General features: G+C 32.5%; 1 protein-coding gene across 2 annotated transcripts in view; it reads right to left on the reverse strand.

The window, feature by feature from the left end:
- Positions 1-3,760: 3,760 nt before the first annotated feature.
- SPATA6 (spermatogenesis associated 6) overlaps positions 3,761-20,138 on the reverse strand; it is a 129,338-nt gene continuing 112,960 nt past the window's right edge. For both annotated transcript variants that reach the window (XM_079131065.1, XM_079131064.1), the window contains exons 12-13: positions 15,302-15,393; positions 3,761-6,205 (exon numbers count right to left, since the gene is read on the reverse strand). In XM_079131065.1, the coding sequence (XP_078987191.1) occupies positions 6,025-6,205; positions 15,302-15,393 (273 nt within the window). In that variant the 3' untranslated portion in view covers positions 3,761-6,024. The remainder of the gene's footprint in view (positions 6,206-15,301; positions 15,394-20,138) is intronic.

Genomic DNA, 20,138 nt, shown 5'->3' on the forward strand with positions numbered 1-20,138 from the left:
ATCAACTACTTTGGAGAATGCCCCATGTGCATTTAGGAATGTATACTTTGCTGCTCTTAGGTATAAAGCTGTTTATTTCTGTCAGTGCCATTAGATCTGGAGTGGTATTCAAATCACCTGTTTTCTGATTGTGTACCAGGACATTCTATCCACATTAAAAGTGTGGTGTTTTAGGTCTTTAATATTATGGTATTATTATCAATTTCCTTATTTTGATGTATTTGCTTTATACATTAGGGTGCTCTGATGTTGGATGCAGATATATTTATAATTGTCATATTTTTCCATTGAATCAAATCTTTTTTCATCATACAATAACATCGTCTCTAGTTATACTTTTTAACTTAAAGTTGATTTTGTCTGAGGGTATAGTTTGCTCCTGTTGTCTTTGGTTAGCACTTGCATGAAATATCTTTTTTCATCCTTCACTTTTCAGCCCTCATATCTAAAATGTCTCTTGTAGATGGAATATAGCTGGGTTTTTTGTCTTTTTATCCATTTGGTTATTATATGTCATTTTATTGGGAAATTTCATCCATTTACTTGACTACTGTCATTTTATTAATTGTCCTCTGATTTGCAACAATTCTATTCTATCTTCCTGTCTTTATTTTTCATAGTGATTTGGTTTGATTACCTTCTCTTTATCTTCTGTGCACTTATACTTAAAATTTTTTCCTTTGTGGTTTGTTGTATGAAACTTCTGGTATTTGTAACCCTCTATTTTAATTTGCTGACTATGTTCAATTACAAACAAAACACTTCACTTTTAGCTTCTTCTATATATTCTTATTTTAGAACTCAAAGTTTACTTCTTTTTGTATAGTGCATGAGTTACTGAATTTTTGTCATTATAGTCAATACTTGTTTTTTTACTTTTATACTAGGATTATAGTTTATTTATACACCACCTTACGGTGTTACATTATCCTACATTTCACTCTATATTTAAACTTATCTGTATCAAGTTGCTTTAGCATGCTTTCTATTCCGCTTGAAGAACTCCCTTAAGCAAGCAGGACAAACACCCTCTGTTTTTATTTGTCTGGGAAAGATTTTTATCTCCCCTTCATTTCTAAAGAATAACTTTTCAAGGTACAGGATTACTGATTCACGGTTATTTCAGTGCTTTGATTATATCGATCTCCTGGCCTTCAAGGTTTCTGTTGAGAAATCCACTGGCATTTTTGCTCTCAAAATTCTTTGTCTTATCTTGGAAGTTTAATTATAAAGCATTTCATTATAGACTTCTTTATAGTCAACCATTTTGGGGTCTTTTGAGTGTCTTAAGTTGGTATATCTATTTCCCTTGAGTTTGGATGTCTATTTCCAAGGTTTGGGAAGTTTTCAGTTAATTTTTAAAGTCAGTTTGCTGCCCCTTTATATCTTCTTCAACTTTTATAATACATGTATTGATTATTTGATACTGTTCCACTAATAGTACTATATACATTTCCTTTTCCCTCCAACTAAATAACCTATCTGTGAGTTCACTAATTCTTTCTTCTGTTTGTCTGTTGTTGAAGCTCTCTATTGCATTTTTTATTTTATTGAATTCTTTGAACTGAGAATTTTTTGTATTTTATTCTCTTTGTTCAGCTTCTCAACATTTTGTTCATGGTTTACGTTTCTGGTTTTGTTAGTTTATCTGTGTTATTTTGTATCTTACTGAGCTTCTTTACAATAATTATCTTGAACTTTTTGTCAGGTGATTCATGATTCACTTATTTCCATTTCTTACTTAAAGTTAGTTAGAGTGTACTGTATATTTTGGATGGCCTCATGTTTCCCTGCACCCTTGCACTTGAGTCAACAATTGGGAGGGGATCAGATTTAACAGACTATCTTTGGTTAAAAAAAAAAAAAAAAAAAGTCTTCAGTGCTGCCAGGAGTGGCATGAACATTCCATGGCACTGGGACTAATACATGCAAAGCCAAACGAAGGGTCATGCCACAACTTTAGATTTGCAGGAGGATAGGAGTTATGGCACAATAGCTCAGTCAGCTGAGGTCTAAAACACTGACCATTGTGTGGTCCTCCACAGTGAATGTTGTGGGGTTCTGTGGTGTTCACGGAGGTTGGTGGGGTTCTTGGGGCTTTGAGGTCAATGACGAGTGCACCTGCATAGGTAAAGGTCAGAGCTAATGATGCAAGTACATGTGTTGGCAAAACCTAGAGCCAGCAATAGAACAGTGAAAGATGGCACATGTATAATGGTACAAACCAGCAGTGTGTCAACATTAAGTACAAATGCAGTTGGTGAGGGCTGGGTAAAGGCAAGCACACAGTAATGCAAACCAACAGTTCTTGTATGTACTATTGCAAAAGCCAGGGCCAGCTGAGTGCATGCCTACAGTCACAAGAATTGGACACAGGCATACAAGGTAGTTAAAAAGTGGGACTGGTAGTGTGCTCAGGGCCAGCTGCATGCAGTAACTGCACTGGAAAGCAGGGTCAGCATGTCCACAGTGGCACTGACTGAAGCAGCTCCAGCTGGGGGAGGCAGTAAAACATCTGAATCCATGCAGGCAAAAACCTCAGGCTATTAAAAGCAAAAGCCCTGGGTGATTGAAGGCAGATGAGAAGGTTTTTGAGGTTCTCAGTGTCAAAGGCTGCTGAGGTCTCTTCTCAAGGGTAGGCCACCTTGGAATGTGGTAGCACATGTGTCCATATGACACAGAAATTCAACTCCTAGGTATGTACTCACAAGAAATGAAACAATATGTCCACACAAAAATTGAATGTGAATGTTCATAGAAACATTCCATAATGACACCAGAGTGAAAATTACCCAAATGTCTATCAAATGAATATATTTTTAAAAACCAGGTATGTTCATACAATGGATTATTTAGTAATAAAAAGGAATGAAATATATTATATTTTGAATGAACCCTGAAAGCATGCTAAGTGAAAGAATGCAGACACAATAGTTCACATATTATATGATTTCATTTATAGGAAATTTCCATAATAGGCAGAGAGATAAGAAAGCAGATTAGTGCTTTCCAAGAGTTGAGGGAGAGAGTAGTGGGAAGTAACTTTCAATTGTTAGAGGAATTTTTGGGGGGTGATATTTTGTAATTAGCTAGTGGTTATGTTCGCATAAATCTGTGAAAATGGTAAAAACCACTTAATTATGTACTTGATAGCTAATTATATCTTAATAAAGCTATTATTAGAAGTGAACACAATGATAAGATTCTCTATTTGCTCCTAATTTTTAGTCAGGGGCTTAATCTTTGAAATCAAATCACAAGTCTGCTGCCTAGGACTTCCTGATCATACACATTAATCAACTGTACTATTACACAAATGTTAGAATGTTAGTATCAAGAAGGATAAATGATTTGGGGCATATAACTAGTAGTATAACCAGGGAAGACTCTCAGTGCAATGGTACTTTATTTCTTGGCTGAATTAAACATTTTCTTTCCTAAAATTCCTTTTTGTTTTTTTTTTTAATTTAAAGAAGATACATAAAAGGATGAAGAAAATCTTACTTATATTTTATATTAAATCAAATGATTGTTACTATATTTATGGGAATAGAGAATAAAGGATGGAAAGAAACAATTGCACCTTTCAGCTTCTATGAATGAGAAAATATAACTATATTTGTACTTAAATAGTTTACTATTTAAAAGCACAACAACACAATACTCACAGTAATAGAACAACAAAGACCAATCCTTCCCTTAGGAAATGGAAAATAATCAGATGCAAGAAAGATGCTATCTATCTAAGAATATGCTCCCATTCTTCATAGATGTGCTAAATTTAATCCATAGGAAAATGGATATCAATTTCTGAATTTTTTTTTTGAGCCCTCCTTTTTGTGGACCTTGTCATAGCTAATAGCAGGCATAGGTGCAATAGGCAATTTTCATGCTGCTTACTTATTCAGAAGATTTTCTGTGATAGTATAATAGTCTTTAATAGACATATTTGTTCTTTGTCATTAAACAGCAACTTTTAAACTGAAGAATTTTTTATCTTCTTTTCCACAGGAAAAAAAAAAAAAAAAACATACTAATTTCCACTGAGGATATGCTTTTTTAAATAGAGCAAAACATCATTTAACTTACAGCCAGAGGGTAACTCAGGAATTGTGTAGTGTAGCATTTCATCAGTTGGTGTCTACATGTACCAGATAATAGCACTTGGGGTGGAGCAATGGGGAGTTGAGGAAACAGAGTGGTTGTTATAATAATAACACTGTTACATGCTCAATTTAGGTTAGGAAATTCTGTGTTAATTCAATAAATATTTAAGGGGCATCAATTATGGGGCAGACTTTCAACTAGATACTGTATAAGGGTTATACCAGGATTTCTTAAAATCTCCAACATGGTAGTACTGAGTATGACTATGGAGACCCTAGGTCCTGACTTGCCAGATAGCCCCAGTTTATAAATGCTGCCCCCACAATAATAGTGTCCTTTTTCATTCTTGCAATTCTACCTACGACTCCATAAGACACATGCACATGCACCCACATGTGTGTGTTAGACTGACTTTCACAAACTTACATGACCAATAAAAAATTATATCTATATTCCTACAATCATCTCTTAGAACCACAGTCCTGGTCCACAGAACATGTTTTGAGAGATACACCATTCTCTTTATTTGACAGCTGAGGAAACTAAGGACCAGGGAATTAAAGAGATTCAGTCAGAGAACGGCAGAGATGGCATATCACCAATGCTCTTTTTGATAAATCAAAAAGATTACTATACTAAAACAGTCTTAAACTGAAGTTAAAAAGTTCTATTATTAGATAACAAATGTGTATTGTCTCCTAACACAAAAAGTCATCCAATTTCCCATTTTAATATCAATTTCAATAGACTGCAAGTCATTTCTTTTTCTTTTTAAATCACAACTGTGGAATTAACCAATGATATAGTCAATGAGAAAACATCTTGTAGTCAACTCATGAAACTTGTAAAGAAATTTTACTTATTTCATACACTTTGCTTTCCCTCCCTCACTCTCTGGTAAATATGGTAACTGTTTTTTTTTCGTATCTTCAAAGTGTCACTGGATTTACAGGTTATGTGTTGGATGGGAAACGAGGAGCTCATTTTATCAGTCAACCAACAAAGTTTTGAGTGCCTACTAAAAAGCACTCTGCCATATTATTTTATTCTCCAGTGATTCCAAGTGTCCTTTAAAATGAGGCTGCTTTAAAATGCCAAAGAGTTTAAATTACAAGTCCCATATTCGTATTGAGTTTCTATATACCTGATAATACAGGCTATTTTTTGAGTCTATTTGCAATAAAAGGTATGGCCCTTCAAGAAAATTGTGCCTAGCATTCTATTTTAAAAATTAGTTATTCACATTTTGGATCATATATGGCCATTTCTATTTCTAGCTCTTATACATTTTAGGTGACTTATGTAGTAGTTTTACCAGAAAAGAAATGAATAATTACATAGGCTTACTACTGTCATGTATAACTAAAAAGACCAAACTTAAAAACTCTACAAAAATTTTTTTAAAAGTTGTTTCTTGTGAGCTAAGAAATAGACTTAGAATAAAAGTAGAAACTACTAGTTAAAACATGGTTTAAACTCTTGGAAAATTCATTTTTATATAGCTTATCTTTCTGTTCATTTCTGCAAAAAGGGAGTTAATATTAATTAAATCTTACCCAGACAAGATAACCAGTGAAGGAGATGAAGTGAAAGTTACAGGTGATTAGGGCAGAAGAACGTTTTTGGAGAGAATCTGTTCAATTTGTAGGTGTTGATGAGATGTATGTGAGAAGCATGCTCTCAAAGATTAAAGTGGTGATTGTGTTGCACAGCTTTGACATGTGAAACAACACAATCTTCTGTAATAAAAAAGGTCCTATGAAAATTTACCATTTGAAGTAATAAACTTGATTCAAGTGTAACTATTTTACTCAATGAACCACCTGTTTAAAAAAAAAGGAATACAGATATTGATCACATCAAACGTTTTCATTGAGAGGTTGACACGGACAATCACACAGTTTATCCTGGATGGTCTCAGAAGCTTTCCTGTGTATGAGAAACAGAACTACAGGCCTTTTTGTATAAGTTCCTGTACATCTTGTCCATGCTGTTCTCAAAGACGGGTCGGTGGGATTTTCCCTTATAAGAGGCTGCCCTGTTGGACCAGTATTCGCCATCATCCAAATGGAGAGAGCCATGTGGCCGCTGAAATGAGCTATAAAAAGAAAGGATATAAACAATGGTGAAAATAAATTACAGGTAGTACTATATAAACCTAAAATTGTTTGAGTACTCTATGGGAGTGTGATACTTGGTGGGAGGTGGGGGAACTGTGAGAAATAAAATACAATAAAGGCTGTGCATCAAATACTGACTCTCTACAAAGGAAACGAAACTATTTGTGTGAAACAGTTATAAAACAATAAATGAAAATTTTGTGTTACCAGTTAAAAAGGAATTCAGAAAACAGATAGGTACAGCTTGGTACCAGAGTGCAGATGGTCTGGTATGGCCAGTATGAGAATAACCTCTAAAGTCAGTCTGGAACTGTGGGACCTTGGGCAATTTATTTAACTGTCTAGAGTCTCAGTATTATCAGTTATATTTTTACAGTTGTTTAAAAATTTAAAATAATACACATAAAGTTCATTTTTATAGAGCTTACCTGGAGCACAACAATTATTGAATTGAGGCACTGAATTAGGTATTCTGTATCAATAAATCTCACAACACTTACAAGTGGATAGAGGTAGAAATTAAGACTCAGTGAGGTTAAATGATTTGCCTAAGAGCACTCAGCTAGTAAGTGACAGATGGGAAATGAGACAGGTCTGTAGCTCCATGGTCTTTTCTACTATGCCACACTGCTGTTACCCTCAGGAAGACGGAGAAATGTAGACTGAAGATGAACCACTTAGGAAAATAAAAATAACACATAAGAGTCTGAATTTGAAGTAACAGAGATCTACTATAGTTTTAAGGATCTGGAAAAAAATGTAAAAAGAACAGATATGTAGCTAATGAAAGAGATCAGGACTAAGTTGTAATGGGAAATAAGAAAAGGCAACTTTCTGACAGGTCTATAATATTTTTGATAATATTTTTTGAAGATATTGAAGTTAAAATTCTACCGTCACGGACATTAATTTCTGACTTTAACATGATTGGCGATAGATAAAGCATCAATGTCTTCAAAGATCCTGACTTTTTAAAAATAAATAAAATCAACCTACTTTAATAAGTGAAATACTTATTATAGATTAGACCACTCAAGTCTGTTAGAGATTATGACATTTGTGCCATCTAAACAGTATTTCTTGACCATTAAATGTGACACACACTTTCTTCATATACTTAGATCTTCACACAACCAATTTCTTCCCCTGACTTATCAGTCCTGTAATATTACTGCAATTTATTTGTTGCAAAATAGGAACTCTTGGAGCTCTTTACCTGTAAAGAAAATTTATTTGGCTTTATGTCAATCTTCACTTGTACATAATGAAAATGATCACACAAAAAGGTATGGAGTATCCAAGTGATCATTCTTAAGCTTGACACTGTCAAGTGAGGATGGAGAATAATAGACATACTTGCATATTAACTTTGGATAACAAGTTTGGCATGACCCAGTTGAAGGGATTATGCAATCCATTAATTTGACTCCTAGGTACCCAGCAAAATATACATGTGCAACAGTACATATGCAGAAACATGTTCATAACAATGTTTATAATAGCTAATAATTGAAAACAAATATCTATCTACATTAGAACAGATAAATAAAAATGTGATTTGTGTACTATGCAAGAGCATAGACACAGCAAACTATCCTATACAACAGCAGAGGATACAGCAGGAAAAGTTAATGAGCTACAGCTGCATGAATAATTGTGGAGGAAAATGAAAAACAAGTAGAAAAAGAAGCAAGCTATGACTACTACATAGTTATAATTACACATATGTAAAGTTTAAAACAAAGACAAGTAAATAATTTATCACTTAAGAATGGGATACATGTGTGGTATAACTCAAAAGAAGAATAAGAGCAAGATTAATAGAAAAAAGAGATTAACCAAAAAAGTCATAGTAGCATTTATATCTGTGAAAAGAGATGAAATTTGTTAGGGACATATGGCTTCAAACTTATGGGTTATTTTTTACTTCTTAAGCTAGATAGTGAGTAATGAGTATCCATTGCATTGTTGTTAAGTATGTATGAAACTTAAGCATATTCCTCTGCTATTGTTGCTATTTCACAATAAAAAGTCTGAAAAACTTTACTTTCATAAACCATGACAATAGGTCTCTTTACTTCCTGATGGCTTTACTAAAATGGGATTCCACCATACATTTTCTAGTAATATTTACTAGATCCTGGTGACTTTTCTTTACATTTAATATCACTTCTTTCACACTGGATACTTTTGAAAATGATAGTCTCTAAATTATTAAAGGTATTTTAAAACATGATTAATATAATATGTATTCATTCCATTTCAAAGTGGTAATTAAAACGATCTCTAATAATATCAATATAGTCTTTACAATTTCCACAAGGCCACAGTCACATCTCAATGCGAGTGCTTTAAGGTAAAACAGCAAATATTTTTCATTAGCTGTGCACAAAAAACAGTCTAGCCAATTGAATAAAATTTCTTTCATACAATTTCTCTCCAGGTCTAATTGCTGTTGTCACTTAAAATACTTTAACAATTTTATTCACATTACAAGGGAAATCACACACACATGAATATTATTACTAGAAAAACCGTGCATGTACCTCATACCTCTGCAAATATACTGGCCAGCCTAAATTTCCAGATATGCCTCTGTTCTCTAACCCTTAGGAGTTTCATGTGATGTTTTGTTTAGTTACTTGTTTTCTGTTTTTGTTTGTCTCTGTAAGCTGTTACTTATTATTTCACAAAAGGCAAATTCATTCCTGTTTTGCTGTCTGTTGTTCACCAATTACCAACTTCTCTGCCTCCTACTGACAAGATAACAATGTACATCTCTAAACTATGTTTTGTTTAGTTTCCAGGCTAATTATAATCTAATAAACCTATTTAACTGAAGTTGTTTGAATTTTTCATACACACCACTACCCAACTCTCTGAAAGGTAATAGGAAGACTACTAACTTTTGTCATGGTATGGCTTTTTCCCAGTTTATAAACCAAGCTCTTAATACCTATCATAAAGTATTATATTATTATCAGAAACAGATTTATTACTGCTTTGGTTGCATTAGAAAATGAATGTCTTAAAGTTGCTTCAAAATATCATCATGGTGGCTTGCAATGAATAAATAAAATTCAGAAAATCCTTTAGGACTAACTGAGATTCTGATAAAGTTCTGTAAAGAAGAGCTAAAGTGGACAAAAGAGATAATTCTAATGCTCCTTAGGTCTTAAAAAATTGGGCAGGAAGTTTATTTTTACTTAAAATTTCAAAATTTTGTTATTTTGTGGTTTTCTGGAGTAAACGTGAGAAATGATTCAGCCTGAAAGTCTGAATTGCAAAATGGAGTTATAAACACAGAAAGGGTCCTAATATGTGAGTCTATGGGTTGGTGTAAACAGGACAATAAGAATTATAAACATAATATTTACTTCTAGACTTGGAAGCATTGGCTCAATAATGAATTCTGAACATTTTGAGACAATTCTGATATTTTTGTTACTGGGTATATTAATAAGTTTAAAATGTATAAGTGACATTATAATAGCAATAGGCTTGCTATATGTCTCTCTTTTACCAAGAAGAGCTACAGTCCTCATTCATTTAAGTATTTAGTAAATTCCTACTATACTCTACAAAATATGACTGTATGCTGTAAGATAATTATCTACAAAGCAGGGATAATATTCTCATTTTGTTTAGTAAATTTTTTCAGGATTGCTATTTCAACAGAAAGCCCTCAATTAAATTATGACAATTCTATTAAGAAAAAGGACAAAAAAGAACAAAGGCCAGGAAAATATGAGAACTGAGCAGTTTCAAGTCCCAAATATTGAAATATGTACACAATTTCAATTTGTAATATTACATATACATAATTTCAATTTGAAATATATATAATAAATAACTTCAAATAGAAAATTTGTGTTTGTGTGTGTATATATATATGTAGAAACACAAATAATAAAAAAGGAGAAAAGGTCTAACAGTCTGCTGAGGTCATAGAAGGTATCTCAGATGAAAAAACAATTAAAGAATGATAAGCATTCCCTAGAAAGACAATATGATAAAGATTATTTCAGGGATCACACTGCAACAGAACCAAGGCATATTATGAAATACCAAGTATAGCTGTGGAAGTAAGAACAGATTAAAATTATTAAAGAGTCAAAAGGAGAATTTAATCCTAGAGGAATGAAGAGCTTATAATGGGAGGATATAGAACAGATTTCTACATAAATAAAATTGAATTAAGATTGTTCTAAAGTTTCTTCAATATTACTTTTTGTGTGCATTTATGAGGACATGTGGTCATGAAACACATAATGAAAAAATGGTATCTTCAACTGATATTTTAAGTCATCCATTTGGTTTTACTAATGTAGGTTAAACTCAGTATCATTATCAAGTCCACAGAGAATATTCCACTTGTTTTCATTATTCTTTTCTAAACCCCCTCCAGTACTTCAACGAAAAAGAACTAGTCATAAAACTGACCTAATGTACATGCATTCACATGTCTTAAGCAGGTTAAATAAAATAATGAACTTATGTGTTATTCCTTAAAAGCAACTATTAAAAATTTAAAAATTACAGGTTTGGCAAATAATACCAAGGAAACTTAATTGTGGGCTCTAAAGCTATCTTGGATTGCTGCTTATCATTTTCCCCATGTCATCATCTAGTCAGCAGTCCCTCTATCTAATAATAATTAGTTAAGGCCGTAAGGACTTTACTCTGTTTATGAAAACATCATAAAAATCATAATCCTTAATGAAAATTATATTATTTTCTCATGACCAATTTTAAAAATTAAATTAGTATAGCAAGAATTTGTAGTCTCTGAGCCATTCTGTTGTCTATTCACATTCTCTGAAGGGGCTACAAACTGACTGAACATGTCCTTGTACTTTTTGGGTACAGGCATTAATGTTAAGTACACTTTTCTAATTACCATGGTTGTATTTTTATTTTTAAGATGAATACGTCTTTATTCTTATCATAAGAAACTTTTCTAGACTTCTGAGCTACAATTCTTATAACACTTTGAAAACATGACATAAGTACATAGCAACTCAAATAGTTATAAATATCAATATATTTTTCTAGACAAAATATTTTTAAAACGAAAAACTAAACCTTAAATATTTAATAAAAATGACTTTATGATAGTTGATTTGATACTACAAAATCCATTGGATTTAAAATAGAACTAAGCAATATTTTCTCACTTAAAAATGAACTAAACTTTCTGTTGAAGAGAATAGAAATGTGAATTTTTTTTCCCTTTAATACTAATGATAGCCTTCTGGCTATTATTAAATCTTGGTAGAGTCATAAAATTGATCACAAAGTGACCACTGTAGAAGAGATGGAAATTATAATCAATCCTGTGATGTTTAAAAACATAAATCCAAAATTCAAATTATTTAGGTGTTAGTTTCTGTTATAATTTTATAACTAAAACATTATATTGAACATATTCCTACCATCAGTATCCTGGAAAATACACACAATTAATAGAAAACAGTTGTTATCAATAGCAAGTTTTAGGAACAACACTGCTAAAAACTTTAGGTAACAGTCATATTCTAATCTATTCTATTATTTTAATTCTTTTTCTCCTTTCGTGGCCAACTCCTATCTATATAAAATATTACCTCAACCTTTGTCTTTAAAGTTAGGGCTAATGCTCATGAAGGATATTAAGGCAAAAAATGTATAATAATGTACAGAACTTTAAATATACTCAAAACTGAAAAACTTCAAGTATATGTAAAATGTACCAAAAAGAAAAAAGAGCATCCTAGGGACCTGGGACTTGACAGGGCTGTCATAGCAAATGTCAAAAAATGTTGTAAAAAATAAAATATGAAATTGAAAAAGAAGCCTACAAAGGTAGTAGTGTCCTTCTACAAGGTGCCTAGGACCTATGGAATTAAAAGGACATTTATTAATGCCTTGATAAAACTTTCTTTCTAATGAGCTTCTTGCACAAAGGTGATAGAAGACATGGGGTAATTATCGTGAACGGCCAATGCCTGGAGGATGAAATAACAAATGCTCTGTTTTTCCCCTTCTTCCTTTCTTGCAAAAACCATTGAGTATCTGCTATACTCTGTGGAGGATAATCATAATGTATATCTAGAGTATAAGACAATGTTAAATTCTGAGCAAAAATATTTTACTGAGGAAAACAAAAGAAACAATTTCTTTTAATTGATTTGATCGATGTGATGAATTATTGTCATTATATTTTTAATTCTTTAAATAAGGTCTCCTTTAGCTCTTTGAACACAGTTGCCTTGCCATCTGCTGAATTCAACATTTAAGACTCCAGATTCTAGCAATTCATTTTTCATATAATATGGGCCACAATTTTATGTTTCTTAAAATGTCTCAAAATTCTTATTGAAAACAAGACATTTTATATAAAACTTACCTTACCTCAACTCTGGATTCTGACTTCCCTGACAAGATTATTATTACCTTTTCTTTTACTTGTTTAAAGATTTGCCTGGACTGATACTCTGGACTTGATTTCCTTCTCCCTGTACAGTTGCTGGTGTCCCTTGCTACTGTTTTAAAAATTGTTTCTATTTTTGAGCATGGCTGTCCAGGGACTATGCCTGGGTCAACATGGCTTAGTGACCAAAAAAACAATTGGTCAGAGCCTATAAGTCTATAAGGCTTCTGTCTTTTGTCAGTGCATCTGTAAGTGGCTTGGAGAATATATCATTTATCTAGTTTACAAGTCTGTTCTGAATTTTACTTACTGCCTTCCTCAGGCTTCACACTTAGTTGTGAATTATTGGCTTGCGAGAGTCCTTTCTGTTACAATTCTAACAGGCTTATGCATACATATAGCCTTCCAAACAACCAGAGATAAGTAGAACTTTATCAAGGCCAACTTTGGTTATCTTGTTCCTGGATCTTTAATGTTTGTCCTAAGCATTAAGACTCTAGGCCTTCCCTGACTGCCAGTAGGTTCATTATTGTTTCTGCTCAAGCCTGGCACATGGACTTTCCCATGCTCTTCTCCATATAAACTTAGCCCATTCTGGCAGCACAGCTGCTGGTCTTTCAACTTGACTGCTTTAGTAGTACTTTTGTGCCACAGAGCTAGGGAGTCAGAAGCTGTGGAGGGAGGATGGAAGTTCCAAGTTAAAATGCCACACTCCCATGGTTCTTACTGAGGTTCAGTAGATTTTCTAAAGAAACATTTCTCAATCTGTTATATGTCTTTGGACAATTCCCAAGTTTTAAAATTGTTTTTGATATTTCTGGTCAGTTTTATTGTTTCTTTTGGGGGAAGGAATTTGCTGAGCTCCTCACTTCATTCCAGAGTTCCATGCAGACTTCCTCTTAACTACTGTGTCAAATGGGCACCTGCAGAGGGGTAAGTAAAAAGCCAAGACCCAAACTCCCTCTTTACGTCTGCTGTTGGAAATCTCAACAATGGGGTGATTAATGCAGGTTCTCTCATCTTTAATATGAAAAGTTAAATGGGAGTGGATTCTTGGCCTAGTATACAATATGACTTGGGAATAAAACTCGAATAACATCTTGATCACTAAAGTGAAAAGCACTCTTAGGAAAGGTTCTAAAGGACTGACTATTCCATCCTACTGCATATGAGAGAGGTGGCAGGGATTATAAAGTGATCTTAAAGATGCACAAGAAGAACTTTTCTGATATTCTGCTTAACTCTCTAATTTGAGAGGCCTAGGAGATTTAAAATCTTAGTCATTAACATTGGTAAATTGGAAAAAGAATCAATATTGAGTTTTATGGCAAATTGTAAATCAAGAGCATTGCTTTTTAAAACGTGATCCTTATACAACCTATATTAGAATCACGTATGGCATTTCTTAAATGCATATATTTAGATCTCATCTATGTCTAGGAACTAGACTCTACAGGGTAGGAGGTAGAAATCTGTATTTTTAAGAAGCAACTCAAGCAATTAGTATGTATCCAAAAGTTTGAAAATCAGGCTGTATCATTCCTAGTCTCACTCCTCACACAAATTAGAAATTAATTATATGGATTAAGCACCCCAAAATTGGGATGGTAATTCATTTAACAATCTAGGAAATAAAGCTAAAAGAACAAAGAACTAAAAATAACTTCTTTGAGGTATTGCTCTCTTAACCTTAGTTTTCCTCTTTAGATAGTTTCTCCTTCAGATTCATCCATAATATAAAACATACTTTGATGAGAGTTCCAGATTGGCTCTTGCTTGGGAGGCAGTAACTATTGGAAATAAGGTCACACTCATACTTACACTGTGTGTAAGGAGCAAACGGAGATGTTCATAGATGGTCTAACCTCATTGATCATGGTAAAGATCAGAGATTTGGGAGCAAAATCCCAATTGCAAGTAATATACACTATTTAGAGCTCCTGAATTTGTATTTTGGGAATCTTAGAAAGGTAACAGCCATATAGTAAATAGTGGTATGATGGCATGTAAGGATTCAGAGAAGCTTTAACAGCATACACCCACAATTTACAGTTTTTGTTTGTTTTGTTTTGGTACCAGGGATTGAACCAGGGTGTCTAAGTTGCTGAGGCTGTCTCAAACTTGTGATCCTCCTGCCTCAGCTTCCTGAGTTGCTGGGATTACAGGCATGTACTACCATGCCTAATTTACAGTTTTTAATACAGTATTTTATGTCAAGTGACACTGAATTTTCAAAAGATCTCATGAAATATACTAGCAAAAACTTGCAAAAATATTAATAACATTCTTGAAACTTTAGGCTAGGAGAACAGAATTTTTTTCTTATTTATTTAAAAAAGTTTAGTCATTTTCTAAAATTATGGAAACTTTCTTAAGTTATAATAAACGCATTGTGAAATATGAGAATTTGCAGTACAGTCAAATAAATCTTAAGTGTAATAAATCTTAATTACCACCACAAATTAGCTATATGTGTTTTCATTAAAAAATTTCAGTAATGTATGCATATTAAAATATTTTGATAGGAATTTACAAAGTAAAAATAAAAAATTAATCTTTTGAATCAAAATTTCTCAAAAATTCAGCAGTAAAAAAAAAACAGGCTATTTATACATCAGTTGTAATAAAGATCATTATAACACAGAATTAACTAAATCCATACCTATACTCAGGGTCACTGTCATAGGCAGAGTCTCGGTATAAAAGACCTCTTTTCAGTTCCAGTTCGTCTTCCTTCTCAAGGTCTCTCTCATCCTGAAAAATGTAAAAGATTTTCATTAATTCATTTTCTCATTGCTTTTAATATGATGGTTATGTTTCTTTGGGAAATGCTCTTCTTCCCCATTATAGGAAATAAAGATATGTTTTTATATATTGTTATGTGAACTTCAAAATGATTATACTTGGCTTTTGAGGCATAAGTATTTGAGAGAATTACATAGATGCAAGCATATACCTATGCTTTACAAAGGAAATGCCTTAGAATTGTTCATCTAATTGCCAAAATGCAATTAGAAATCAGTAAAGGCAAAAATGAAAGGCAAGTTAACTGGCTTGAAAATACATGTCTCCCCTCCTAGTGTGGGCAGCCTGTTTTTAACTTCTAAATTAAGGGCACAAGAAGCAGGAATCTGAGAGACTGCTTTGTAAGTACCTAATCTTAAATAATCCAATATCAAATATCTGTATCAACTACTTAGCCAATACCCTTGGTTCCTTAGACAATCAAGAACAGAAATGAAGAGAACTGATAACAAAAGGAACTAGTAAGCACAAGTAAATATTTGTATTAAGGAGTCCGTTCATTTATGTAAGAAAAGAGCTAAACACAGATTATGATGAAAAATGATTTAAAAATTTTGCTGATGCCATGAAATGGCGAAGTGGTTATTTATTCTAAAAATGTGAGCAATAAATAACATGGAGCTTAAAAATCATGGAAAACATGCATATAAATTTAGATTGTTATGGTTTCTAGTTTATATCATTATGAAGAAATTTCATTTATTTCTATTGATTTATTTATTTCCCCCACTTGATAATATTTTTTGGTTTATTTTTAATATAGTTACATCTTTCTTTTAGTTAGTGTTTAAACGGTATATATTTTCCTTTTATTTTCAAATTTTCCTTTAGATCTTTTTCTTGAGTGGTATAAAACCAGATGTGCATTTTTATCGGGTCTGGTAAGTCAAACAATTTTAGCATTCTTCTTTAACAGCATAGAAAAAATAAAGGACTGTAATAAGCATAATAGATAGACAAAGGAAAATAAAAGAACGGCTGTCTCAAGAGAATAAAAACATAATCACTAAAACTCATGGAAAGCAAAGGCCCCCCCTTTAGATTTAGATCAAGGATATTGTGAAGAAGAATTCTTCCTCAGGAAACAAAGAGGACAGATAACCTTCATGGCTTTTCTTTTCAAGTTTTAACACCTTATATAAGACTATTACATAAATAAATACACACACATATATTCATACACACATATACTTTTAAAAACAGGTGTATGCATATAAAACACCCACCCACGCATACACACATGTAGGTCTTTTGTGAGTCCTTGGCACAGATTTTTTTTTTGATGTGGCAATACATATCACATCTTATAATAAGCTATTAACTGTGTATCAATCTCAATTTCTCCCTCTGTGCATATTACGATTTTTATTGAAATCTGGAAATTTTAAGTACCATGACATGGCATATCTGGGAATTTTCTTGTTGATCTGCTGATTGTTTCATCCATTGTCGAACACAGGTACTTTAGGCTCCAAATATTATGTTACATTTATTTTTCCCCTATTTTGGAGACCCCTTTTAGGTACACATATATTTGTAATGGTCATGTGCTCCTGATAGCTTGGCCTTCTTATCATTATACAATTTTTTGTTCATTGTTAGTAACAAAAATTAGTTTTAAAGTCTATTTTGTCTGATATTTGTTTAGTCACTCTAGCTCTCTTACACTGTTTGAATGGTGTATCTTTTTTCTTTCTTGATATATTCAGTTTTTTTATGACTGAATCTATGTGTCTTTTATAAACAGAATATAGTTTGATCATAGTTTTATTTAGCATCCCAATCTCTGCCTCTTAACTGGAGTGTTTAGTTCATTTAAATCTCATATAACTACTAATGAGGCAAGATTTACATATACCACCTTTTTGTTCTATATCTTTTGTGTGTGTGTGTGCCGGGGGGAGTACTGGGGATTACACGATTACACTTAGGAGCACACACTGAGCCACGTCCCTAGTCCTATTTTGTATTTTATTTAGAGACACGGTCTCAATGAATTGCTTAGTGCCTCTTCTTTGCTGAGGCTGGCTTTGAACTCATGATCCTCCTGCCTCAGCCTCCTGAGTTGCTGGGATTATAGCCATGCGACACCGGGTAAATTTCATCTTTATCTATAAAGCACTAATAAAAAAAAAAAACCCTATAAATCAAAAGAAGGAAGACCTACAGAGTAGAGGAAAGAGGGAAAGAAGTTGGAGGCAGGGGAGTGAGGCAGAGAGAAAAAGGGGAATCACTGGGGACTTAACTGATGCAAATTATATTCCATGCTTGTATAACTATGTCAAAATGAACTCAGTAGATGTATAACTATAATGCACTAATAAAAAATAAAATAAGGTCTATTTTTAAAAGGAAAAAAGAGAAATCAATAACCTCTTGTTTTCAAAAATAGAGAACAGTTAAACTCTGTACTTATGTAATGGAATATTTTACAACTATATTAATCAGATTGTAGAATTTTAATTATATAAGAAGTTTTACAAATGTAGAATTAAGTAAAAAAACAGGTTAAAATCTATTCAGAGAAATTTTTTTAAAAACTTTAAATGCATAAAAATGATAAATATTTACCAAAATATCAATAAATCTTTGAAATTCATAATTATGGAAATCCCAATGATTTTTCCATTCTTTTCTGTCTGTATATATTCTAAAATAACCATACAGTGTTTATGTGAAAGCAAAAAAAAAAAAAAAGCCTAAAAGTTATTTTTAATTGTGTACAATTACTAAAAGTAAAGCATGAGACCCATAAAAAGAAGTAAGGATGACTTAATGCTAGGCAAAACAGAAGTCCTTAGTCTAGTAAAATTGCTAAGTTGGCTATAAAATGATGAATCTCCATCTCTCTCTATGCACAATTGTTAAATTCTTAATCAACCAAAAAAATCTTTTTGTCTTTTGCTTTTGACTTATACTTTAAGTTGTACCTTAAGTGTGGATTTTGAGTTTACCCTATTTGACGTTTGTGGAAATTCTTGGACGATCAATTGTTTTCTTAAAACTTGGAGAATTTTTTACCATTATTTCTCCAAATATTCTTTCTGTCCCTTTCTTTTTCTCTTCTTCTTCTTGAATTCTTATTATAGGTATATTGGTATATTTAGTGGTACTCCACAAATCTTGAGTATCTGTTCATTATATGTTATTTTTTTCCTACATCTCACACTGGATTATCTCAATTATTTGTCTTCAAATGTGCTAATGAGTCTTTCTAATGAATTTTCTGTTTGTGGAGGTTTTCATTTCAGAAATTTTTCATTTCTTTGTGTTTTTCAGTTTCAGAATTCTTTTAAAATAACTGAAATTTTTTATTTATTTATTTATTTATTTTTTGCTATTTTTCCATCTGGTGAGACATATTTCTCTCCCTTTCTTTAGACAGTTTCCTTTGGTTATTTGAACATATATGTAATATAAATGACTTATGGTCTTTATCAAGTGAATCCAATATCTAGTTCCTCAGACAGTTTCTATTGACTGCTTTTTTTCTCTATTTCCACTATTTACTATTGTTTTTTACTTATAGTTGTTCCTTCTTTGATTTTTAGAATTAATACTATAAAATCCACATTCTTTTTTGTGGGTGGATTTCATTATCTATTCTGAAAGTGGAATGGTCAGGTAATAATTGGACACATATTCCTATAAATTCTTAGAACTATTAAGTTTCCTAGTGTTTGCTGAGTTCTGTGTGCACGTTGGGAATACTTTCAACATTCAGCCCAAGTTTTAGCTTCTTGTTTATCCAGAGCCTTACATTCAGCCTGATTACCATAGTGGGGAAAAATGTAAATGTACTTGAAAATAATAAAAACTAATAATAAGGAAACCTAGTATTCCATTAAAAATACTTATTAAAATGAAAGCTTATTGAGATATAATTCACCTACTATAATTTTTTTTTCCCTTAAAGTATATAGTTCAGTGAATTCTGGTTCTTCCTGAGCACATAAGCCCTGGGATATATGCATTGTCCAACAAATATGTACGCTCTTCTAAAGTCCAGGAATGTGAGGGAACACTTCAAAGCCCCTATGGACATATCCAACTTTTCCTTTTACTCTTTTGCTTAATCTACTGTTTATCCTAACTGCTACCTAGTACCTCAGACTACTGTGAAGTTAAGCAATTGCCTCTAATTGTTTTCAACAAATGTCTTCAGTGCAAACATTTTGCACTAGAACAGCTCTCTGACTCATGTCAAAGTAAGACAAAAGTGTAAGTGGGGTCTTCTAAGTCTGTTCTCTAGCTGAGAAGAAATTATGTTAGCTGTCAATAACAAAGATAAGAGAAAAGTCAAATAATAATGATTGTCTGGAATGGTCTTTAAGGAAAACCCAACTTTATTCTGCCATCACAATGGGATACAGTGACATGTACTACAACATGGACAAGGCTTTAATACATTATTCTTTATATCAAAGGTTAGTTATAAAGAAATATATGATGCCATTTAATAAGGCATAGCCAAATGGTTATTAATGGAATTAAACTGGTTGTTGCCTATGAGTGGAGGAGAAATGGGGAGGGGGCAGAGTTGTATTCGACTCCTAATGGGTATAGGATAGCTTCTGCAGTGATGCAAAAAGCTTTGAAATTAGATGCAGTGATGATTGTACAACTTTTTTAGTATGTGAATTACCTCTTATTTTTAAAATAAGAAATCTTTTTAATGGAATAACAGGTGACCT

Source organism: Sciurus vulgaris, assembly GCF_902686455.1.
Source record: "Sciurus vulgaris genome assembly, chromosome: 1".
NCBI classification, from domain to species: Eukaryota; Metazoa; Chordata; class Mammalia; order Rodentia; family Sciuridae; genus Sciurus; species Sciurus vulgaris.